The following is a 23,418-nucleotide window of genomic DNA, read 5'->3' on the forward strand; positions in this document are numbered from 1 at the left end:
GTCCTCCAGATACACGATGCCTGGCGATGATATAAAACCCAGGAAGCCCCGCAAGGGTGCGCGGGGAGTGCGCAAAGTCAAAACAGGCTGTCTGACATGCAAGTACGTACGTCTCTCAATTTCTTTCTCTACAGCTAGGCTTCGAGCTTGCTTACGGCAAGTTCTCAGAATCAGACACAAAAAGTGCGACGAGAAGATACCTTCGTGCACGCCATGCATGGCTACTGGACGAAAATGTGATTTTGAGTCGCTGGTTTCCCAGTCCCTCCTGCAACCATCCCTCAAACCCAATCACCTCGGCATGCTCTTGCTCAGCACCAGCGAAGATTCCGCTCATTTCGGCTACTTTATCAACGTCTGCGCCAAAGATTTCTCGCTCTTCTTTGAGTCTCCAGTCTGGGAGAGTATCGTCCTGCAAGCTGCGTGCACAGAGCCCTGCATACGGCACGCTGCGCTCGCAATTGGTGCCATGAGCAGGAATAATTACGACCGGCACACCCAATCATCAGAGCCAGAAGCACGAGAATATTCAATGAAACAGTATAATCTTGCTCTTCGGGCGCTCAGTCATGCTCTTGACCAAGGAACTGGACGCTCGGAGCTGGCTGCCTTGGGGAGTATTACGTTTATTGCGTTTGAGGTTCTTTGGGGACAGGATATGAGAGTAAAGATGCATATTGATGCTGCTGTTGCGATTGTCACGGCTAGGATGGGTCGTCTCAGAGATAGTAAAAGTAGCAGTAATAGTGCCGAGGTGGGATATCTTGATAGTGCTTTATCTCAACTGGGCGCGCAGTTTTCGTCATTTAGTACACACAGTGAGAATTGGAACGGAGAAGGGGGAATGGCACGCAATGCAAAACTATGAATGGTATACTCCAAGTCTGGTAGTTATTGGCTGGGGCGTAACTTAGCATTTACAAGATACGCTCTAGCCAATCATATTAGTGAGCTACCTAGGTGTCAGGCTTCAGAAATGCTTGTCTGTATAAAAAGTTATAAATAAGCCTTCATTTCCGTTCTTATTCTCCAATTTGAAATCTCTTATCAATATCAAAATGCCTTCTATTAAACCCTTCAAAATCTCCGTCCCGGAGCACAAAATCCAGCGTCTGCAGCAAAAACTAGCCCTAACCGACCTCCCCTCCGAGGGCCCCGATGCTCTCCACCCCTGGTCTCGCGGTGTCCCTCTCTCAGAAATCAAGCGCCTAGCTTCTCACTGGCAGCACAATTTTGACTGGCGCGCAGTCGAAGCCAAGCTCAACCGGGACCTCCCACAATGCACCGCCAACATCGAGGTTGACGGCTTCGGCCATTACGATATCCATCTCGTTCACCAGCGCAGTCAAGTCGGCGCTGCGATCCCGCTTCTCTTCCTCCATGGCTGGCCGTCAAGCTTCCTGGAAGTTGTGAACATGCTGCCTCTGCTGGTTGACGGGGGCGTAGACGGGCCTGCATTTCACGTTGTTGCGCCGAGCTTGATTGATTTTGGGTTTTCGTCTGCTAGCAATAAGGTATCCTTCTCTTACTGTTAAGATCCATGATGGGCTAATTGGGATGAAGCAAGGATTCAACATCGAGCAGCATGCAGAAGCATACCACAAACTGATGCTCGCTCTCGGATACAACGAATACGGTAAACCTCTCTCTCTCTCCTCTCTTCACCACCAAGGCGAACTCATTCACCTTCTAACTCTTCAATAGTCATCCAAGCAGGCGACATCGGCTACCTCGTCACGCGCTCCATAGCCCTAAAATACGGCCCCCGACACTGCAAAGCATACCATCTCAACAACGCCGCACCCGCCGAACCGACCGCCACCACACACCCTGATATTCACGCCAGAATCAAAAACACGCCTCCAACCGTCTCGGACCTGGCCGGTCTCGCACGCACGCAGGAATTCTCCACGCACGGAAACGCCTACTATCTCCTACAATCCAGCAAGCCGCAAACACTCGCGTACAGCCTCACCGACAGCCCCGTCGGGCTCCTATCATGGATCTACGAGAAACTCATTGCGTGGAGCGACGGCTACGCCTGGACGGACGAGCAGGTCCTGACGTGGGTTAGCATCTACTATTTCTCTAGGGCGGGTGCGACGGCGTGTCTGAGTCTGTTCTGGGAAAATGAGCATCGCGTGCCGACTGCGTTTGAGATGGCCAAGGAGTGGAGTGATGTGCCGCTCGCGGTGGCGAGGTTTGAGAAGGATCTGATTCTGTTGCCGAGGGCGTGGAATGCCACTCTGGGGCCTGTGGTGTTGGAGAGTGAGTATGCGCATGGGGGACATTTTGCGGCGTGGGAATGTCCCGAGGCTGTTGTTGAGGATCTGAGGAGGATGTTTGGCAGGGAGGAGGGGAGGTTGTATGGGTGTGTTGAGGGACATGATGGCTATCTCTTTTCTGAAGTTCTTCGAATTTGTTCGTAACTACCTAACTAAGTACACAGACGAAAGAACCACCGAAACCAATACATACCCAAACAGACTTTTATATCCCTTGTTGTATGTTGAATCGTATTTACAGAAGATAAAAAAAAGAAATACCCTGTCTCGGCTGACTGACGCTTAGGCCTTCAATAAGAAGTATGTCGCATCTCATAGGTTCAAATGCACGCTATTTCTGCAAAGTAACAATTCGCGCAAACGCATGCATATTGCATAATCATGATAAGACACTGATAATATGAGGGGGAAATGTGGAACCAAGATCTAAGGGTATAAAAAGCTTCGCTGAATCGTGCCGGAAAAAGAAAATTCGTCAAAGAAAAGTTCATATGGCAAACATGATCGGGTGAATTTTGTTGATATTGACAATTTATTTGGGGATAGTAGGCACACGCGGCCATCGAGAAATAAACTCAACATCGTCGAGAGCGCCCTTGCTCTGGTTGCGCACGTACTGAGTGCTCGGGTCAATGCGAGGCTCGTAGTCCCAGATAGTGGGCACACCCTTGATCAGAGCTGAGTAGACCAAGCGGCGACGACGCTGAGATCGGACAACATCCTCATGGATGGCCTGCAAATTCCAACGAGTGTGGATCTCTTCGAGAAAATGTGCATAAACCGTTTTTGGGTCGTTGTCTTCAGGGAGAGCAAGTGCCAGTGTCGGACTCGGGGTGCGCGGAGGGGTTGGCACCACCTGTGCTGGAATCCTAGGGAAGAAAGACTTCTCGGTACTGACAAAGCTGACAGCTCCCGGTGCCTCGGTGTCGGCTGGGGTGGGAAGTCCAGTCTCTCCCTTGAGCTTTGAGTCCTTGCTCTTCGGTACTGGAATGGACAGTCCTGCAATCAAGTTGGTGGTCTCCAGAGGATCCGCTTCAATGTCATACAGCATTGGCGGGTCAATCAAGGAGTAGATGAATTTCCACTTCCCACGACGAATCATGATCACCGGCGTCTGTGAGCCCTCAGCCATGTACTCTCCAAAAACGGTGTCAGTCTTTACGCCTTCACCACCAGTGATGTATGGGAGCAGGGAGACACCGTCCATGGGCAGACTAGGCTCTAGTTTGCTTCCAACAAAATCGACAAACGTGGGCAGAATGTCCATGGTCGATACATTCTCCTTGACGCGCTTAGGGGCGAACCGCTTGGGAGAGTGAACAATGAACGGCACACGGGCTGAGTTCTCGTACCAGACCATCTTGTACCACAGACCACGCTCACCAAGCATGTCGCCGTGGTCACCAGTAAAGACAATGATTGTGTCGTCAGTCAGACCGCAGTTGTCGAGTGCCTTCAACAGCTTTCCAATGTTCGTATCCACATATGTACATGCCCCGTAATATGCGCGGCGGGCGGCCTTGATGCGCTCTTCAGGGATCTCTTTGCCCCACAGATCAATACATTTCAAGACACGCTGCGAATGAGGATCCTGTTGGTCGTGGGGGATGGCAGACGTTTTGGGCAGAGGGATGTCGACGTCCTCATACAGATCCCAGAATTCTTTGGTCATGGCATAAGGGTCGTGAGGGTGAGTCATGGAAACAGTCAAACAGAAAGGCTGATTACCGCGATGGCGCACATGGTCGTACAAATACTGAGTCGACTTGTAGATGACCTCCTCGTCATAGTCGAGTTGGTTGGTGCGCACGACAGGCCCAGCATCTATGACTGAAGACATGTTGTGATAGTAATCTGGACGCACCTCCTACACGAACTCGTCAGTTGCCGTTGACCTTTTCTCAAATGAGAAGGGAAACATACCGGTTCGTCCCAGTTCACTGACCAGCCATAGTCTCCCGGATAGATATCGCTGGTCAAGCGTTGCTCATAGCCATGCAACTGATCCGGGCCGCAGAAGTGCATCTTCCCAGCCAGCGCAGTGTGGTAACCTTCGCGGCGCAGGTAGTGAGCGTATGTGGGAACATCCGCGGGCAAGTCGGCGGCATTGTCATAAGCGCCAATCTTGGATGGCAGCTGGCCAGTGACCATGACAAAACGCGAGGGCGCACAGAGAGGCGAGTTACAGTAGGCACTGTCGAAAGTCACGCCTTCTCTGGCCAGACGGTCGAGGTTGGGGGTCTTAATAGGGGAGTTGGGGTCGTGGATGGACAACAGCGGCGCGGCCATCTGGTCGGCCATGATGTAGAGAATGTTTGGCCTCTTCTCCGCCATGCTTGCCGCCGATGTCTTCGGTCCCGGGGTTTTTTCTTTTGTATTTTTTATTTCTGAAGTTGTCTAGGAGTCCCCGTGTTCCGGCGGGGCCCGACGAAGGGGGTTCTTATCAAATAAACAGTATTCACAAGAGTTAAGAAAAGAGGTACGTTTGTTCCTGCCAGATCGCGTCCAGCTGATTGAAGAAATTACAGTAGAGGACGAAGAGAGAAGCAGTGAGAGGAGGAGGATATTGAGAGGGAGAGGGAGAGAAAGAAGAAAGAGCGGCGGCTTTTTTTAAAGGAGGCTTTTGATTTAACCTTTCCCGGGGAAGGAGGTGTGGCTCGCCGTATCGATACGGTCTTGATACGCGTACGGTACCAGGACGGCTGGTATTAATACGTGCGGTGCCCACGGGAGGAGCGCATAATTACACGTCACAGCACAGCGGTACCCGTACCACACCGGCGATACGCGGGACTCCGTAAGCGCGGCCGAAGGAGCGAAGGAAGTCATTATTCCAAGGGGCGATGTCGTGCGATGGTGTGATTGTGGATTGTGGGGTTAGTCATCCTCACGCCATTTCAGTTTATGACACAGTATGCACAATACGATGAACGATGCACCCGTCTGGATGGCGCTCCCTGATCGAGCAGGAGAATCCTCGCCAGCAAAGAGCGGTATCGCGTGACCGTAATTTAGCAGCCTCTTATCAACAACGCAGCAAAAATCTTCATATCATAACCCCACATACGCTAGCAAACACAGGCACATAGAAACTGCTGGAAAGAGAGAGGAAAGCCCGGCTTGATAAGAGCGGCCCACATGCCCAGTTCATTCTGGAACCACGAGCTAATTCGCACAAAGTACCTAATCCTCTCCAACGTCGAGTCTACTGGAATTTTATATACATCCAGCCAATCTGCGCGCCGATCGCAGTCCAGCAACGAACGGCGCGACAAAGACAGCCAATCAGCGTGCCGCGCTGATGCCGACTTACGCGGTTATCGCTGCCCCACTTATGCGCGCCCCCCACCCGCTCTCCCAAAAGAGGCAATCTGTCTCGCACGCAATCGTCGGCGCTGCTGATTGGCCGCGGGCCTTGGCTGCCTTGGGCAAATTAGGCAAACTCATCCATGTGGATTATTTCATGCTGATGACTGATCTCTCTCTGCCACCGGAAGTCTGCTGCGAGGCAAGTCATGCTATACTTGTCACAATGAAAGACTCAATACTATTACATCTTATATTGGCATTACTTGTGATTCGTGCACATGGTGGAAGATATTGCAACGACTCGCCAAACGGCCAAGTCTGAACAAACGCCCTGCTGTATGTATTATGTATTCGCTTTGGGTAAGGCTTCAAACAGAAAAACAGATCGATAGTATGCCTGTTTCTTTCGAGTATCCGACTACCTCGGTCAGTCCTTTTTGACCGCACTGTAGCACAACCGTCAGTGTCAACCCATATCATTCGCAGATGAAGAATCCCATACCTGTATATCCTGCGAATGAATGCATACGCTGTCAGAAACCCTACTGTCCCAGTAAGCAGCCCGTAAACGGCGCATGCAAGGAAGCTATAGCTGAAGAACAGCAAGCTCGACACAAATCCGCTGATGTGCAGCTTGAACATATAGTACCATATACAGTAGGCAAACACCCAGAAAGCACTGCTGCCTCCGGTCAAGAAGCTCTGCCACCACCAGTGATAGTTCTATCGAATGTTAGTCACGAAACTGACGTTCACAAATGATAATCGACATGCATGCATGTCTTACCTCGGCGCATAGCTGGTTGTACGTTGCGATGATAGTCACCTCGCTCACTGTGACGATCAAGATGGTGCTCACCACGCTCAGGAAACCGAACACGTAGTAATAACCACTCTTGTCCTGCCACAGGTTTTTGAAGACAAAGAGAAGTTCAATGAAAAGCACGGCGAAGGGAACCAAGCCAGTCAGAATGATGCCGTTGACCCCCCGCAGATACCATGGCTGCCGTGGGATTTGTCGCGGGATCGACGAAGTCTTGGTCGGATGTTGCCACGGCTCTGCGCGTACATATCCGAACCAACTGCCAATATATACCAACGGCACTTGGACTAGCAGCCAGAGAGCTACGAGTCCCACCAATGTGCCAAATGGCAGAGCTGTGCTCGAAGCCTGGGCCCAGACAAACAGGTTCAGGACAAAGATTAGGCAGAAAGTCAGCCCAGGGAAAAGCGAAGCCGTCTGCAGCTAAAGTTAGCATTTCCATATCAGCTCTGGGACGTGCGTGGGTAAACCTACGAGAATGGTGTTCTTTCGCCAGTTCTGTCCCCCCAGTGTCTTATACAGTCTGCCGGAAAAGTACCCAGAGAATAGACCAGCAAAAACAAAGAGGCCAAATCCGACAGTAACAAACCCGCCTCGAAAGCTGGGGTTCAGTACACCTAAGCAACTGAGAATGAGGAGACCAGCTGCAACGAATAGCAACTGTGTGCCCGATCCTACCAAAGGCGCGAGCAGTCCACTATGCGCCGGAAGACGGAAAATATCCGCATGGACTAACTTCCATCCAGCGACGTCCTCTAGATCTTCATCCGACAGATGATGCGCCTCATCGTCTTTCTGACTCAAAAGGCCTTCACCACGTTCCGTGTCTTCTTTGCTGGGTGACTTGGATCTAGACTTATTCTTGCCCTCTTCCAATGTTGTGTCGCCGCGTCCCTTTGCATTGCCGTGGACAGTCCGTCCCCAGATGACAATCACAGTGACGCCAAGCACGCCGGAAATCGTGAGCGAATTGATGATCGCAAGCCAGTGAGTCATTGAGCTGTCGACCTGATCAGTGAAAAACAAGTCCCAGCGGTTCGACCACTCTATTGACGATTCCTCGCGAAAGTAAACAGAGTACGTGTATGGGATTTCCAACTTGGCGCCATCGTTTGCGTCCTCACCACGCTGCGGTATGTATGATGAATCGCTATATAATTCCTCAAGCTTGCTATTATTCGGGGCGATAAAGAGCTCCAAATGCGAGTTTTCTGCATGCACATCTATCGGGCATCCCTCTTCATCCCGGTTTTCATATCCAATACTCTTGGGGTAGACTTCAAAGCCGACAATCACGCTTTTCCCCTCATCGCCTGCCTTGCCCGGTGCCTTGCGCCAGCGGATAACGATCGTGAAATGATTGTGGATATAGAAACGAGATTGGCCGTCCGACGGGGAAAAGTCCTGGTATCCTAGCTTGAATCCACTCGAGTAATACTTTCGACTGCGATCGACGGTGACGAAACTGGTGGCTGCAGGAAGATTATCAACAATCCACTCGGCCACATAGCCATCCTTTATCAGTTGACGGCCCCATTTAACATCCGCGCGACTAACTTCGCGCGTGCACAGTGCGCGACAACCGACATCTTGTTTCATTACCAATTCATAATCCGAGGTCATGATACGATCGCCTCGAAGAATCTCACCCAGGTTCAGGGAGACACTGTGTCCGGACCCGAAGGGGGAGTTGCCATGTTTTTGACCCGTCGGCGGACAAACGAAGGGGAGGTCGAAGTAGGCGTACTGCAACTGGGTATGATCCGAGAAAATCTTGTTAACTAACAACGGAATAGGTTCCTTGTCCTCGTAGCTGATAACAGAGTAACCTGAGAAGGGGGAAAAAAAAGGGCAAGTCAGCACAAAACGCAGCAGAACAACACTCATAGATAGACACCGACTGACCAGGAATGTAGAACGAATGACAAATAGACACAAGCAGAAGCCACGGGAACCACCGCCAGCTCTGGCCAGATATAATAGGCTTCATTTTCAGCAGGATTCAAACAGGGACCTCTGCCGACCGGGACGTTGCTCCATCAACCGGTGGATGGATGCGAACTAGCAGATAACGAATGGAATCGGCACGGAGTACCTCTGAAACGACGCGAGGATAGAATATGAGGTTCAGACACAGCGAGATCTTCAGCGTGACAGATGATTTACCATCGATCAAGATGATCTGTCGGCATCTTCGGCTTTGAAAGTTGGCAGTTGATGTGTTTAGTGTTAGCCTGTTAGGTTAGCTAACTAAGGATCAGGGATCTGCCTCGGAGTGGAGGCATTCCGGCTCCGCCAGTCCAATTACGGTTAGCGCAGGTATGTATAACTATGCATGAGTTTACGAGAATTCATGACTCGGTTTATAATTGAAAAGCCGCTCATCAACCACGCGTAAAGTCATTATACAGCAGCTCTGGACACACAAAGTTATGCACATAAAAAAAATGGAATAAGGAATCGTTGAAGCTGTGGATGGCCGTCAAGTAATCTCGCTGCCCAAGGGGAGAATAAAGACGTGGAGTGAATATGCTGTTACAAATGATTAACCATTCAGGAGAAAATCAATAGCCCCTTGCACACTACCGCCGCTTCTTCGCAAGGCTTGGATGTTCCGGTCGAAATCATAGAACCCCATGTCGTTCAGTTGACGCAACTGTTCGGCATAACGCTCTTCAGGAGGTCGGTTGTCTTGTTGGGCAGCTGGCGCGCCTCCGAACAAGGATGCCCACGGATTTTCTGAACCGGCTGCGTTTTGACCGCCGCCCATCGCTTGCATGAAATTCGACAACAATGCAGGATCCCGCATGAATGGGTTGTTTTGTGGGTTAAACATGTTATTGAAGTTAGCCGCCTGTGAGCCTGGTGCAGCACCGCCTGTGCCGGCCTGGCCGGGGGGGAACCCTCCAAACAACGCAGGATTAAACAGAGCAGCAAATGGGCTCTGGTTTTGTTGGGTCTGCGCAGTTGAATCTGTGGTAGCCTGTCCAGTGGCCGTGGTAGATTCAGTGGAAGTAGTAGGGGTAGTCGGTTGTGCGGTTGTTGAAGGGGTGGTTGCCGGCTGCTGGAGAGGATTCATCCCAAAAAGACTGGCGAAAGGATTGCCAGCAAAGGGATTGGCAGGCACAGCTTCGTTTGAACCTGGCTGTTGCTGGCCACGGTTTTCATCTGGCGTAGTGTTGGTGACGCCAGGCGCAGGGAATGCTGTGTTTCCAGCTCCCCCAAAGCCCATCCCACCAAAGGCTCGTTGCATTTGTGCCATTTGGCGAATCGCCGCGGGATCAGTGAGCATCCTTCGGAATTCTGGGCTTTGCATCATTTGCCGAACGCCTGGGCCCATCTCTCGCAACATTGGGTTTTGTTGTATCATCATATCAATAAGAGCAGGGTTTTGGAGCGCCTCGTTCATCGTAGCCTGTACTTGGGGGTTCTCGAGCATATTGAGCATCGCGTCTGGATCGGGAGGAGGGCCCATCTGGACATTGTCAGCCAAAGTATCTGTTACACAGTAGATTTTTCCTACTTACCCCACCATCTGGACCAAACATTCCAGCCCCTGGGAGTTGCGCGAAGCCAGCATATCGTGCTCCTGTTAGCCCGGCTAGAGGGTTGTTGCCAGTGCCAGCAGCAATGTTCGTAGGAACTCCAGGCACGGATGGAGTAGCTGTTGTACCTGCAGGACTAGCTGCAGCCTGAGGCGGTGGGTTCTGTCGCTGATTGCTGGCTGCGCTCTTAACTAAGTGAATGGTATGCCCGTCCTTGATTTTGTAGGAGGCGAGAGTCTCGTTATCTTTGAGCACTCGACCGGAATAAATCAGTCGCTGGCGATCTGCTGGCGTATCGGCATACTCAGAGGTCGATAGCTTTTCCTTCAAGTCGGCGACACTGGTCGACTCAGGCAATGTAAACGTGTACTTGGCGTCGTTGGATGCCTTGATGTTGAATGTGATGGAGGCGGCTTCCGCTGCCGCAGCGTCGTCGGCCATGATATGAGGGGAGGGGCACGGAGTCGGTAATCAAGGAAGAGGCTCTCGGGGCGAGGAGAAATCGACACTAGGAAAATAGGCAGATCTGAAATCAAAAGAAGAAAAGATAGTCCTGTGAGTATGATAAGTGCGACAAGCAAGCTGCTGCCAATCATGGGAGGTTGGGACAGCGTTGACGGCATAAGCGTTGAGCCCGGCCGAAGCTGGCAGAAACAAATCGTAGATTCGCCGGTCCCGCGTGCGTGCCTCAGGCAGCCACCCACCGCGAGGTCTTGGCACGCTAAAATCCCAAAGCTTTTCTCGCGATATTTTTCCAAGCTCGACTCTTGCCCACAGTCTGTCTCGCTTGACACCCACCGACGGCCAGGACGCGTCGTCCTTTAGTTATACCAGAAACTGCCACCCAGGACGTCCTATAGATAGCCTTGCCTTGCTTTTGCAGGGCTGTCACACTGTTCGTTCTGCCTGGAGATGGGAACCTGAATCCTAGGGAAACAAAAGGCAACGCGACCACACTCTTCAGTGCTCGACCAGAGCACAGTAGCCCCTCACAATGGCGACCACCTCGAACATGTTCGTGTACTCCTTGACGATACAGCATCCCACAGCTGTAACGCAAGCGATTCTCGGCCAGTTCGCGGGCACGAAGGAGCAACAAATTGTCACGGCATCGGGCTCGAAGCTTACAATCCATCGCCCTGATGCTGCACAGGGCAAGGTCACGCCAATATATACACAAGATGTGTTTGGCATTGTAAGGTCACTTGCAGCTTTTCGGCTGGCCGGAAGTAGCAAAGGTATGTTTCACCCTACTCGTTCGAAAGAGTCATCTTAGTGATTCGTCAAGCTCCCGGGGCGGTTCATTCCTAGACACTCCCATCGGACGCGCCTCGGTCGGAAGCATTGAAGCATTGATTGCCCTGCATATCCGTCATTGAGCCGTGCTGAAATGTACATGTACAGATTACATCATCATCGGATCTGATTCAGGCCGCATCACCATCATTGAATACGTGCCCTCCCAGAACCGCTTTAACCGCATCCACTTGGAAACATTTGGCAAGTCTGGTGTTCGACGGGTAATTCCTGGACAGTACCTTGCAGTGGATCCCAAGGGGCGAGCTTGCCTCATCGCTTCGGTCGAAAAGAACAAGCTTGTTTACGTTCTGAACCGTAACCCTCAAGCAGAACTGACGATTTCATCCCCCCTAGAGGCACACAAGCCACAGACTCTTGTCTTTGCGCTAAAGGCTTTGGATGTGGGTTATGATAATCCCATATTTGCAGCTATTGAGGTCGATTACTCCGAGTCAGATCAAGATCCGACGGGCCGTGCGTTCGAGGAAGTTGAAAAACACCTTGTCTACTACGAGCTCGATCTTGGCTTGAACCATGTGGTTCGCAGGTGGTCCGATATTATACATCGCACTTCATCTATGCTATTCCAGGTCCCCGGAGGTGCCGACGGGCCAAGCGGTGTACTCGTCTGTGCCGAAGACAGTATTACATACCGTCACTCGAATCAAGATGCTTTCCGTGTACCAATCCCCCGTCGCAATGGTCCCACAGAGAATCCGGAGCGGAAGCGATGTATCGTAGCTGGTGTTATGCACAAAATGAGAGGCGCCTTTTTCTTCCTGTTGCAGACTGAAGATGGAGATCTCTTCAAGCTGACAATTGACATGGTTGAAGATGAAAGCGGCAAGCTGACTGGCGAGGTTCAGCGGCTCAAGATCAAATACTTTGATACCGTTCCTATTGCAACAGATCTACTCATTTTAAAGAGTGGATTTCTATATGTTGCGAGCGAGACTGGCAACCATCATTTCTACCAATTTGAGAAGCTCGGTGACGATGATGAAGAAACAGAATTCACAAGTGATGGCGTCCCTGCCGATCCGAGCGAGCCTATATCTCCTGTTTACTTCAATTTGAGAGGTGCCGAGAATCTGAACTTGGTCGAAAGCATCAACTCTTTGAATCCTATCATGGATTGCAAAATCACCGATGCAACCGGAGAGGACGCTCCCCAGATTTATACTGTTTGCGGTACAGGCGCTAGAAGCAGCTTCAGGACCCTCAAACACGGTCTGGAGGTTTCCGAAATAGTCGAATCTGAACTGCCCAGCGTTCCGTCTGCCGTTTGGACCACCAAACTGACGCGTAATGATGAGTTCGATGCCTACATTGTTCTGTCATTCACGAATGGAACTCTAGTCCTCAGCATTGGAGAAACAGTAGAAGAAGTTACAGATACTGGGTTCTTATCTACAGCGCCCACCTTGGCGGTGCAGCAACTCGGAGAAGATTCGCTGATTCAGGTCCACCCAAAAGGTATCAGGCATATTCTTGCTGATCACCGTGTTAATGAATGGCCTGCGCCCCAACATCGGACAATTGTCGCTGCAGCTACCAACGAGCGCCAAGTCGCTGTAGCCCTAAGCTCTGGCGAGATCGTATACTTTGAGATGGACACCGATGGCTCGCTGGCTGAGTATGATGAAAAACGCCAGATGTCGGGTACAGTTACATCCTTGAGTTTGGGTGAGGTTCCAGAAGGCCGTGTGCGAAGTTCATTCCTAGCGGTTGGCTGTGATGACTCAACTGTTAGGATTCTCAGTCTGGACCCGGATTCTACGCTGGAAAATAAATCCGTGCAAGCTCTCACATCTGCACCATCTGCTCTGAATATTATGTCCATGGCCGATTCAACTTCTGGTGGCTCAACACTGTACTTGCATATCGGGCTATACTCCGGTGTCTATCTTCGAACAGTACTCGATGAAGTTACCGGTGAACTCTCCGATACACGAACCCGATTCTTGGGCGCAAAACCAGTGAAATTATTTAGGGTTTCCGTCAAAGGCCAGACTGCCGTTCTTGCTCTAAGCTCTCGTCCCTGGCTGGGGTACTCTGATGTGCAGACAAAGAGCTTCATGCTCACCTCTTTGGACTATGTCGGATTAGAATGGGGATGGAACTTTTCCAGCGAACAATGCCTAGAGGGAATGGTTGGAATTCAGGGACAAAATCTGAGGTACGTAAAACAAGCTTTTCTCTATCACTTCCCCTTCATTCCTCTGTATCATGATGACAAAAGGAGTCCGAAACTTGCTGTGGAAAAAAGTTTAAATTTTATTTCCAATTGTTCCTACTGAGATGCATTCCTATTTTTCTTGCTCATTCTTGCACTCATCGTTGGGACGATTTATGTTGCTGATTGGTATTTCAGGATCTTCTCGATTGAAAAGCTGGACAATAATGTACTACAGGAGTCTATTCCTTTAGCATACACGCCACGCCAATTTGTGAAGCACCCAGAACAGCCGCTATTCTATGTCATTGAGTCTGAGAATAACGTTCTTTCGCTCGCTACTCAGTCCCGCTTACTGGAAGAGTCGCAACTCCAGAATGGAGAAGCTGTCATTCCCCCAGCAGATGTTTTCGGCTACCCACGGGCTACTGGACATTGGGCTTCGTGCATTGAGGTGGTGGACCCTATCAGTGCTAAATCCGTTCTCTCTCGTCTCGAGCTTGAGGAGAATGAATCCGCGGTCAGCGTTGCTGCGGTTTCGTTTGCAAGTCAGGACAATGAGACATTCCTTGTTGTTGGCACCGGCAAAGATGTGGTTACCTATCCCCGGTCCTTCTCGGCCGGATTCATCCATATCTATCGATTCCAAGAAGATGGCAAAGAACTGGAGTTTATTCACAAGACGAAGGTTGAGGAACCCCCACTTGCACTCCTCGCCTTCCAAGGGCGTCTTGTTGCTGGAATAGGAAAGATTCTGAGGATCTATGACCTTGGAATGAAACAGATGCTTCGAAAGTGTCAGATTCAAGTCGCGCCAAAACTGATTGTTGGCTTGCAGACACAAGGCAGCCGTATTGTTGTCAGTGACGTGCAAGAAAGCGTGACTTATGTTGTGTATAAATATCAAGAAAACCAACTCATTCCGTTCGTGGATGACGTTATTGCACGCTGGACGACGTCCACGACAATGGTTGATTACGAAACGACAGCAGGCGGGGACAAATTTGGCAACCTCTGGCTTGTTCGCTGTCCGAAAAAGATATCGGATGAGTCTGACGAAGACGGTTCTGGCGCACACCTTATCCACGAAAGATCATATCTCCAAGGCACTGCAAACCGGTTAGAACTCATGGTACATTTTTACACGCAGGATATCCCCACCAGCATCCACAAGACACATCTTGTTGTTGGAGGAAGAGATATTTTAGTATGGAGCGGTCTTCAAGGTACGATTGGCATGATGATTCCATTCATCAGCCGAGAGGACGTGGACTTTTTCCAAAACCTGGAGACGCAACTCGCCGCTCAAAACCCGCCGCTTGCCGGACGCGACCATCTCATTTACCGGGGTTACTATGTGCCCGTCAAGGGTGTGATTGATGGCGATCTGTGTGAAAGCTACTTCCTACTTCCTAATGATAAAAAACTTATGATTGCGGCGGAATTGGATCGCAGTGTCCGAGAAATCGAGCGCAAGATTTCGGTACGTTCTATCTTCTCCCTGGTCATATAAAATAATACACTTGGCATGCTAACATGATGATTTTAGGACATGAGGACCCGCGTCGCGTACTAGGTTCGTCTTTTATTTACTATATTACATGTACATCTGCGCGGAGTCTCGGAAGGCGTTGTGCAGAGGGTTACGGTACAGTGGGCGCTTCTGTTTGTGCATTACCAGCTCTCATGATATCAAATACGAATTATAATTTTTTTTTTTTCTCATCCAACACAACTAGAGCGTTTTTGCTATAAGCAGTCTCTTGCCTCGCTCGGTCAGACGCATTCTTATCGACTGATCTTGAGCTGGATGCAACCAATCAATTATTCTCGAATTATTGATTGGTCTGTATGGGACAAGATAAAGTAATCCGATGATTTTTGAGTACGGTTTTATCTGTTTTTTTGCTACGGATATGAATCGTAATTTATCCGTCGGTACATACATATACACTGTTATAATTATCTAGGTAGCTTCTAATAAAATATGCATTCAGAAGAAATAATATACATACTGCTTGCTGATTCCTTCCTACCTGACATATATAAAATCAGGGAGGCGGGTTCAGATCCAACCCTTCAACGGTAAGCTTGAAAGCGTCATTCCGGGAATAACTGCCGGCAACATCCAGGTCCAAACGACCCCTGTCGCAGTCCTCAAAGTCGATTTTTGCAATGACCAGCCCGTCTCCTGTTGTAGCCGCAGCAGCGGCGGCGGCGGCGGGATCGTTGTCGTCTGTACACACGTCCCAGATGGGTCCGCCGAGGACTTCGCCCAGTGGACCGATGATGCAGGATCCGCCGTGCGAGACGTAGTCGTCCTGTGGTGCTGAGTTGGATAGCTTCGAGCCGGTTTCTTTTTGGGGGGTCTTCTTTGGGTCGTCTTTGACTGCGTGCAGACGTCAGTTCGCTGTCCTGATTGAAATCGTAAAACTAAACGAGAACTCATGAGAGGGGGAAAAAAAAGTTACCGGAAATATCACCGTCCTCCACAGCCAAACTCGCATACATCTGATCCCTCTTCTTATCCGTATGAAGTTGATCAACCGCTGACTGCGGCCAGACGATCTCATGCGGCCCCTCGCTCGTAGTTATCAATTCCTTCTTCTTCATCTTCTCTGGTCTATCTTCTCCTGTGGCAGCTGAACCGGCGGTAATCCACTCCGGTAACTCGCTCCTGCGCACGCACTGGTTGGCAGATAACACCACAGCGCGGCCCTCGCTGGCCACCGTCCGCATAAGCGGGAGCCAGGTATCACGACTATCGGCGGTTGGGGCGAGGTACAGATTGACGTTTTGCGAGTAGAGACTCTGCCGTAGCAAGGGCATGTAATTTTCCCAGCAGATTGCTGCGCCAATGGTCAGGGGGACGCCGTTGATCTCTGTTGAGACGGCGCGGAGGGTCGAGGGCGAGCCTTGGGCCCATATCAGGCGTTCTGCAGCGGTCTATCGGAATGTCAGAGAATTCATCGAGAAATAATTGATGGCCACGAAGCTTCGATGTTAGACTCACTGGCATGACTTTCCTCCTCTTCCCCAACACGCCGCGTTTCGGATCAACATAGACCACGGCACAATACAAGCTGCCACCAGCTCTCTCAATCAAGCCCACCGCAATGAAAACGCCCGTTGAACGAGCAACCTCCTCCAAGAACTCTCTCGTGCCATCCCCACGACGATCCTTGCCGCGGTCCCTAGCCACGGGCAGTTTCCGGTCAACCCAGTCATCGCCCGCTCCGGCCGGGGTATCGCCCAGGTCAACAGCGGAGTTGAAGTATTGCAGAAACTGGTCTCTGCCGGCGGGATTGCGATGGCCGACGGCAGTGCCAAAGTCGCAGGTGCGCGGATATCCGCCTAGGTAGGCCTCGGGGAAGAGGAGGATGTTGACGCCGCGGGATGCTGCGTGGCGGGTGGTGCGTTCGAGGGCGGCGAGGGTGGCGGAGGTCGTGTCGAGGGTGCGCGATTGCGCGACGGCGACCGTGAGGGTTTTGGGCATTTTCGATTCGTTTCCGCTGGTTGGTATTGAATCTAGGTAAATCAATTGATGTTGCGGAGAGGGCAGAGTGAGGGCGGGGCGGGAGAAAATTCAAGCAGATGAGGTCATTGCGGATGGGGAAGCATTTCCGAGGATTTTTTATATATCGCATAGATAAACTAAACTATACCTACGAGATTATGTTTTATGATCTAGAATTATATAATAATATTCTTCCAAGGTTATTCCTGAGTATCTTCATACGCACACAAGCATCAGCACGTACCATGCGTCCTCCTAGCCTTATCCATCTAGACAACATCTTTCATAGGCGCGACAAATCCTGTCAGTATACAACATGTCTACACAGCGCTGGGGACCGGATGGAGGCAATGCTGGAGTATCTCTGGCAAAGCTCTCCAGGATCGACTATTCTCCTCTCTACTCTGCTTGTCAGCGCAAGTTGACTTGATTGTCAGGCGTGTCAATGACCAGTTTCGCGCGTTGGCGGAGCGAAAGCTTGTTGAGCGGAAGAAGATCAATCTTGCTGATATGTATACTGTTGAAGGCCCTGCTGTCGATTGCCTAGTTGAAGGTATACATCCCAATGATGAAGGGGTACGAGAGAATGGCCAAGTTGTGGTTCAAAGGGGCTTTATATAGAAGAGACCGTCTTTCCGTCGGATACTCTTCCTGGAATCGATTGTCTGTTAAAGAAAGGTCAAATTCATACCTTTTTTTTTTGACAATTTTAATAGGTCTTCACTCACGTCTCTGTAGTCTGCCATCTGAAGCGTAAATTCTGTTCGCGCCCTACGACAAGCCCCACCATTGAAAGCTCTTATCTCTATATACCTAAAGCCGAATCTACCTGGTTATTCTTCCCTCTGGTATACCGTCAAGGACTTGAAACGACCAACAGCACAGACTAAAAGACCATGCGGCGATCAGCGCTCTCCGTCAATCAGCACAGAACAGAATCTTCGCAGCAACCAGGATCCGACGACCACGAAGATGATGATAGACACGAGTTCCCTGAGAATAGCCGCGAGGCCTGGCTTTGTCTGCTTGGCTCCTTTTTTATGATGCTTCCGTCGTTTGGCTTCCAGACTGCTGGTATGAAAGAAAAGCCTTCGCAACTCTCTATCATGTAAGCTAACCCCCGGGATTGCATAGTCGGATCGGTCCAGAGCTATCTCACTGCCCACCAGCTTGCTGGCTATAGCGTCAGTGATGTCGGATGGATCACTGCGGTGCTTGTATTCTTAACCCTTTTTCTAGGCGTTCAAGTCGGTCCTCTTTTTGACCGGTACGGGGCAAGGATCCTGGTCATCAGCGGCAGTCTTGCGAGTTTCCTTTGCTACATGCTCCTCGCGCAGTGCTCTGAATACTGGCATTTCATGCTCTGCCTCGGGGTCCTCGGGGGCATGTCCTCGGCCGTCATCACGACCGTCTCTATCGCTGTCCTGAGCCATTGGTTCTACCGACGCCGCGGCCTTGCGTCTGGCATCTGCATGGCAGGGTCCTCGACCGGCGGGGCGATTATCCCTTTACTGCTCCGGACGCTTTTTCAGAAATACGGTTGGCTATGGTCAATTCGGATCATTGCCTTTCTGGCCCTCGGATGCTATGCACTAGGCGTGTTCCTGATCAAGGGGCGACCTCCGACTAGTAGCAGCAGCAGCAGTAGTAGTGACAATGCGAGTCGGGCTACGATTGACTTTCGCGCCTTTTCTTCCCCGCGCCTTTGCTTTCTCGCCATGGCTGTGTTTTCCTTTGAGTTTATCATCTTTGGCTGTGCTGCTTTGCTCCCCACCTATGTTCGCTATGCAGGGCTTTCTGAGGACGTTCAATTCTATTCCTTGACCCTTTTGAATGGCATGAGCCTCTTGGGCAGAGTGCTTCCGGGATTCGCGGCGGATCAAGTCGGGAGATTCAATACGCTCGTCTCGATGGTCTGCATCACGCTGGTCATCATGGCGGCTGTCTGGCTCCCATTCGGATCTCACGACTCGGCCACTCTCTTGGTTGTCGTCGCCATCTTTGGCTTTGGGTCTGGTGGATGGCTGTCCCTGGCGCCTGTCTGTGCGGGCCAGCTCTGTCGAACTCAGGACTATGGTCGATTCTACGGCACAATCTACAGCGTTGCATCGTTTGGGGTCTTGCTTACGGTGCCTGTCGGGGGAAAGTTACTCCAGTCGACTACTCCTAAAGCCCTCATTGGGTTTTACTCAGCTGTCTTGCTTGCGGGACTGGTCAGTATCACACTGTCGCGCTGGGCAGCGCTGGACTGGCGCTGGCGGTGGCTGGTCAAGATCTGATTCATATTGAGGATACCTTGTCGGAGGGTAGATATTATTATTATGCTTATGAAATTTTTATATTTTTATCCACTAGTTACACTAACAAATTGCACGTCACGTGTAAGGGTTAAGTGATTACCTAGAATGCGCCTAGAGCCTAATAAGGTAATTTGCGCGAACTGCCTTTTTAGGGCCGTTGGAGATTTCTAACTAAATACCTTGCATGAGCCTCGTCGCTTCATCTTCTTAGGAAAATGCCAATATGTTTTGGCGAAATCTTGCAATAGCTGCTGGCCTTCTCGGCACTGCTGGAGCACAGCAGTTCCTCGAACCCTCCGGTGCAGATGGTTCCATTACCTATACAGTCGGCGAGACCGTCGGCATTTCATGGAATGGCACGTCGGACTATAGCATGCTATCGCTGGGGCTGCAGCAAAGCAACAGCGATGATACTACATCCTGGCTACTCTGTGCGTGTGAAGGACTTTCGCTTCCTGCTTGATATGACGCTAATGTCCCATCGTCGCAGCCAACTCGGTTTCCTATCCCGATTACATCTCATGGACGGCCACCTTGTACGCCTTTAGCCTGAACAGTTCGGAGCTTTTCCACTTCATCATCGTCAACGGCACCGAGATGGGCTCGCCCTTTTATTCGCCCCTGTTCTACATTAGAGAAGCATCATCGAGTACTGCTACTACTACATCGACCGGAACAGCTTCTTCAACGTCGGCCACAGCAACAGCGACAGCCTCCCCGTCCTCTACATCCTCCGCGCAACCGACGAGCAACGGACTCACTACAGGAGCCAAGGCTGGCATCGGCGTCGGAGTCAGCATAGCAGGTCTTGCTATTATCGCTCTATTGGTCTGGTTCGCTCTTCGACAACGGCGGCGTCAAGGGCTCCCAGTGTCCCAGACCCAGACCCAGGCCCATGTCCATGTCCAAGAGCCACCACAACTTCTGGATTCAAGAGAACGGAAACAGCTTTTTGCGTCTGAGCTCCCTGGCGCGTGATCTTGATATAGACCTATATACATATTACCGTCACCATACGGGTTGGAATTATACGTGCTTCACATACATGAGAATTTTTTGCCGATGGAATATTTGAGATATCCGAGAGAATATATATATACTCTCGGATATATATATATATAGCGAGAGAGAGTATGTACATAGTATGGTATGTACTATATGATTGGTCGGAAGACACATTGCCCAGTTTGCTTTAGCGGCACCCGGCGCGCCGGGGTTTGACGTCAGCTTGATGCGTGCCTCAGGCCAACAATTCTTTGTGGCCTGACAATGAGATGACCAACTCAGTTAACGACAAGTTAGTCAACCGCTAGAGTAAATAAGAGCATACCTAGCTATGCTACTCTGTAGTGCTGTATAATAATCTAACTTATCCTAGAACTTCCCCATATATGCACTGTCTCCGGCGCATTCCACGCGCCACACGCCGGCATGCTCGGCCAACCGTTTCTGGAGACTGGCTGCGCCTGGTAATGGTAAATGGCAAATTGAAACAGCAAAAGTACGGAATACTGCTGTTTTATATATCCCCTAGCTATTGGTTAAGTTAGTTAGTTATTCTAGCATACATACTACATAGTATGGCTATGCTATGCCTCCGCGAACAGCTCATTTCAGCGCAAAAAAAGACGCCCGCAGTGGAGCCAGCCCGGCCGCACACAGCAGAAACAACCTCCTTTTTTTTTTCCCTCATTGCATTAATCTTACCTAGGTAATTAACTAACTGGTTAGCAGATTGCTCAATTTTTCATTGTGCTGAGTAGTTTTATGCTCTGCGACCGTCCAGCTCCACCCATAGCCCTGCCATCCCTGTCATTGGCAGAGCAAGGCATCTGTCTGCCTGTCCTTAGCTAATAATCGCAGTCCAGCCACTTTGCCTTTGCCGCGCCTGCTCCTGCGCGGTTTTCCTCCTGCAAAACACTCCGTAACTCCTCCCACTTGCACCCGGAACTGCCTCACCCAGAATTTACACTGCTAAGCCCGACACCATGCCGAAGAAAGGAGGAAAGAAAAGCCACAAGAGCAAGGCCAAGGGCGCTGGTGGCGGCGCCGCAGCGAAGTTGCCTGATGTGAAGAACATCATGTAAGTCGGCAGTCGCAAGTTCTGCACCGCGACGGCGCTTGTAGCATACTGATGACTATTTTTTTTTTCCTCGCAGAAGCCCCGCTCACCAGGAAGAGGACAAGCTCTTGTACGGTGAAGGCGCCGCCACTACAGCAGAGGCCGCGCCGGCCACAGCAAGCGGATCGGCAGCAGCAGTTGCTGCACCAACTGTCGCAACGGAAGCGCCAGTTTCTGAACCACCGACAACTACCGCTGCGCCGGAGAAGGAAAAGGAAGAAAAAGAGCTACCAGCGCAAGAAACTGGTACGGTCTTTTCTCTCTCTCACACGCACCCTCTCTTGTTGCCTCGCTAACCACATATCGTGCAGAACAAGTCTCCGACGTGACGAAAGAACAACGAGGTGACGCCGGAACAGAGGCATTGGCCGCCGCTGCGCCCACGAGCTCGAAGAAGCAAGAGGCCGAGGAGGCCAAGGCAGCAGAACCCGAACGTCCGTCAACCGCCACTACAGACAGGGCCGATCTTTTGGCAGACACAAGCACGAAGACAGAGCCAGTTGCTGCCACAAACGATATTTCGAAGGATGTGTCGGATGCGGCCAAGAAAGAAGAGATTCCTTCCGAGACAGTAGCAGCCACCGCGACGGCGGCTGGAGCTGCTGGTACTGTGGAACAAGCACAGCCAGGTATGTGTAGTGTCTCTCTGTGTGTTTTCAAATGCCAGGAACTAAGTCGACCTCAACACAGCGACCGCTGATCTCGAAAAAACCGAAGCGTCGAAAGCAGTGGCAGCGAAGCCCGCTGGCGAATCGGTCGAGGAAGCGGAGCACAAAGCACTCGTCCAAGAAGAGGATACTCCTGTGGCCGCGGCCGCTCCTCTCGTTGCCCCGCATGTCAAGCGATCCCACGAGGAGCCCACATTTGTGACCCAAGAAGGCGACCAGCCAGCGAAGAAAGCGCGCGTTGACGAGCCTACCGAGACGTCTGTCTCGCAGTCGAATTTGGCTATTCCAGGACGTTTCCCAACCCCTTCAGTGGCCGGATCTACTGCGTCCGGCGCAGACAGCGCCATTGCTTCAGAGACACAGGATGCGATCAAGGGGGATACTACGGCGGCTCCAAAGACAGTCGTTTCTCAGCCACCAGCCCCAGTGCCAGCCACTGAAACAACGCCCGCCGCGACCGCCCCGACGGAGGCTGCAGTTTCGGCACCAGCCGCTGAAACACCAGCTGCTGCTAAGGATACAGGCCTAGTCGAGGACAAGGCTGCCGCTGTAAGTGCTGACCAACCAGCAGCCCAAGAACCTATCGCTCCTAAAGATACAAGCCGAGCCGAGGACAAGACTGCAGCACCAGCATCAGCAGCACCAGCAGCATCGACCGAGAAAGAGGCGGTGCTGCCTCCAACTGGCCACAAGGACGATGCTAGCGCACGGCCAATCAAACCAGCAACAGCTGATGCAGCACAAGCCCCTCAGTCACCGGCAGTAGCTGCAGCCGCCGCCGCAGCCGCCGCAGCCTCTGCTACCCCTCAGCAAGCCCCTGACCAGGCCGTCTCGAAGCCAGCAGCACAACAGGAGGCCGCGCCCAAGAAAGGCGGGCTCGTGGCGTGGATCAAACGCAAGCTCAAGGGGGAAAGTAAGAAAGCCGAGAGTGGGCGATGAGCGAAAAGAGCATACATAATTAATTAGATGTACATTAGTTATGCGAGGGTCGGTTTGTTCCGGGGCGTTTTGAATATGTTGCTTGTATGATAGGCTGGCTGGGTGGTTTTGAGGGAGAAAAAGCGAGGCAGATACCTAAACCAAGAACAGGCATTATTATTATTATTATTATTATTATTATTATTATTATTATTATTATTATTATTATTATTCCACAGCAAGCAATCGTACTCGTAGAAGACACGACTCCCCCCGCTATGGTGGATCGACCAGGGCTAAGCTTTTCGTGCATCAGATACGCATACATCGTCGCAGACACGAGACACCGCCGCCAATCAGCACGCCATGCCAGCGCAGAGGGTCGGAAATGCCAGGAATCGAGGTGAGACTAGAGACTCCGGCCCAGCCGGTGGCCTATCAACAATCCTCCACGCA

At 51.1% G+C, this 23,418-nt stretch overlaps 9 protein-coding genes across 9 annotated transcripts; 5 read left to right on the forward strand and 4 right to left on the reverse strand.

Moving 5' to 3' along the window:
- Positions 1 to 96: 96 nt before the first annotated feature.
- On the forward strand, positions 97 to 868 carry UA08_03312 (hypothetical protein; the record flags this gene model as incomplete). The annotated part of the gene is made up of 2 exons (XM_020265598.1): positions 97 to 106; positions 162 to 868. The coding sequence occupies 2 exons, from the start codon at positions 97 to 99 to the stop codon at positions 866 to 868; spliced, it is 717 nt and encodes a 238-aa protein (XP_020121656.1).
- A 190-nt stretch (positions 869 to 1,058) lies between these two features.
- UA08_03313 (hypothetical protein) lies at positions 1,059 to 2,429 on the forward strand (the record flags this gene model as incomplete). Its single annotated transcript, XM_020265600.1, has 3 exons — positions 1,059 to 1,514; positions 1,564 to 1,636; positions 1,705 to 2,429. 3 exons carry the CDS (start codon positions 1,059 to 1,061, stop codon positions 2,427 to 2,429), a joined length of 1,254 nt encoding a protein of 417 aa, XP_020121655.1.
- Positions 2,430 to 2,817: 388 nt separating this feature from the next.
- On the reverse strand, positions 2,818 to 4,619 carry UA08_03314 (hypothetical protein; the record flags this gene model as incomplete). The annotated part of the gene is made up of 2 exons (XM_020265601.1): positions 2,818 to 4,152; positions 4,209 to 4,619. 2 exons carry the CDS (start codon positions 4,617 to 4,619, stop codon positions 2,818 to 2,820), a joined length of 1,746 nt encoding a protein of 581 aa, XP_020121654.1.
- A 1,402-nt stretch (positions 4,620 to 6,021) lies between these two features.
- Positions 6,022 to 8,407, reverse strand: UA08_03315 (hypothetical protein; the record flags this gene model as incomplete). The annotated part of the gene is made up of 5 exons (XM_020265602.1): positions 6,022 to 6,040; positions 6,097 to 6,317; positions 6,382 to 6,834; positions 6,892 to 8,246; positions 8,323 to 8,407. The coding sequence occupies 5 exons, from the start codon at positions 8,405 to 8,407 to the stop codon at positions 6,022 to 6,024; spliced, it is 2,133 nt and encodes a 710-aa protein (XP_020121653.1).
- A 555-nt stretch (positions 8,408 to 8,962) lies between these two features.
- On the reverse strand, positions 8,963 to 10,403 carry UA08_03316 (hypothetical protein; the record flags this gene model as incomplete). Its single annotated transcript, XM_020265603.1, has 2 exons — positions 8,963 to 9,892; positions 9,945 to 10,403. The coding sequence occupies 2 exons, from the start codon at positions 10,401 to 10,403 to the stop codon at positions 8,963 to 8,965; spliced, it is 1,389 nt and encodes a 462-aa protein (XP_020121652.1).
- Positions 10,404 to 10,956: 553 nt separating this feature from the next.
- Positions 10,957 to 15,013, forward strand: UA08_03317 (Pre-mRNA-splicing factor rse1; the record flags this gene model as incomplete). Its single annotated transcript, XM_020265604.1, has 4 exons — positions 10,957 to 11,200; positions 11,367 to 13,440; positions 13,636 to 14,920; positions 14,987 to 15,013. The coding sequence occupies 4 exons, from the start codon at positions 10,957 to 10,959 to the stop codon at positions 15,011 to 15,013; spliced, it is 3,630 nt and encodes a 1,209-aa protein (XP_020121661.1).
- Positions 15,014 to 15,488: 475 nt separating this feature from the next.
- UA08_03318 (hypothetical protein) lies at positions 15,489 to 16,933 on the reverse strand (the record flags this gene model as incomplete). The annotated part of the gene is made up of 3 exons (XM_020265605.1): positions 15,489 to 15,826; positions 15,909 to 16,383; positions 16,451 to 16,933. 3 exons carry the CDS (start codon positions 16,931 to 16,933, stop codon positions 15,489 to 15,491), a joined length of 1,296 nt encoding a protein of 431 aa, XP_020121660.1.
- A 917-nt stretch (positions 16,934 to 17,850) lies between these two features.
- On the forward strand, positions 17,851 to 20,232 carry UA08_03319 (hypothetical protein; the record flags this gene model as incomplete). Its single annotated transcript, XM_020265606.1, has 4 exons — positions 17,851 to 18,028; positions 18,194 to 19,167; positions 19,466 to 19,685; positions 19,745 to 20,232. The coding sequence occupies 4 exons, from the start codon at positions 17,851 to 17,853 to the stop codon at positions 20,230 to 20,232; spliced, it is 1,860 nt and encodes a 619-aa protein (XP_020121219.1).
- A 1,010-nt stretch (positions 20,233 to 21,242) lies between these two features.
- UA08_03320 (hypothetical protein) lies at positions 21,243 to 22,983 on the forward strand (the record flags this gene model as incomplete). Its single annotated transcript, XM_020265607.1, has 4 exons — positions 21,243 to 21,337; positions 21,414 to 21,622; positions 21,688 to 22,005; positions 22,067 to 22,983. 4 exons carry the CDS (start codon positions 21,243 to 21,245, stop codon positions 22,981 to 22,983), a joined length of 1,539 nt encoding a protein of 512 aa, XP_020121220.1.
- Between the last annotated feature and the right edge of the window lie 435 nt (positions 22,984 to 23,418).

Source organism: Talaromyces atroroseus, assembly GCF_001907595.1.
Source record: "Talaromyces atroroseus strain IBT 11181 chromosome Unknown scaffold_3, whole genome shotgun sequence".
Classification (NCBI taxonomy): Eukaryota; Fungi; Ascomycota; class Eurotiomycetes; order Eurotiales; family Trichocomaceae; genus Talaromyces; species Talaromyces atroroseus.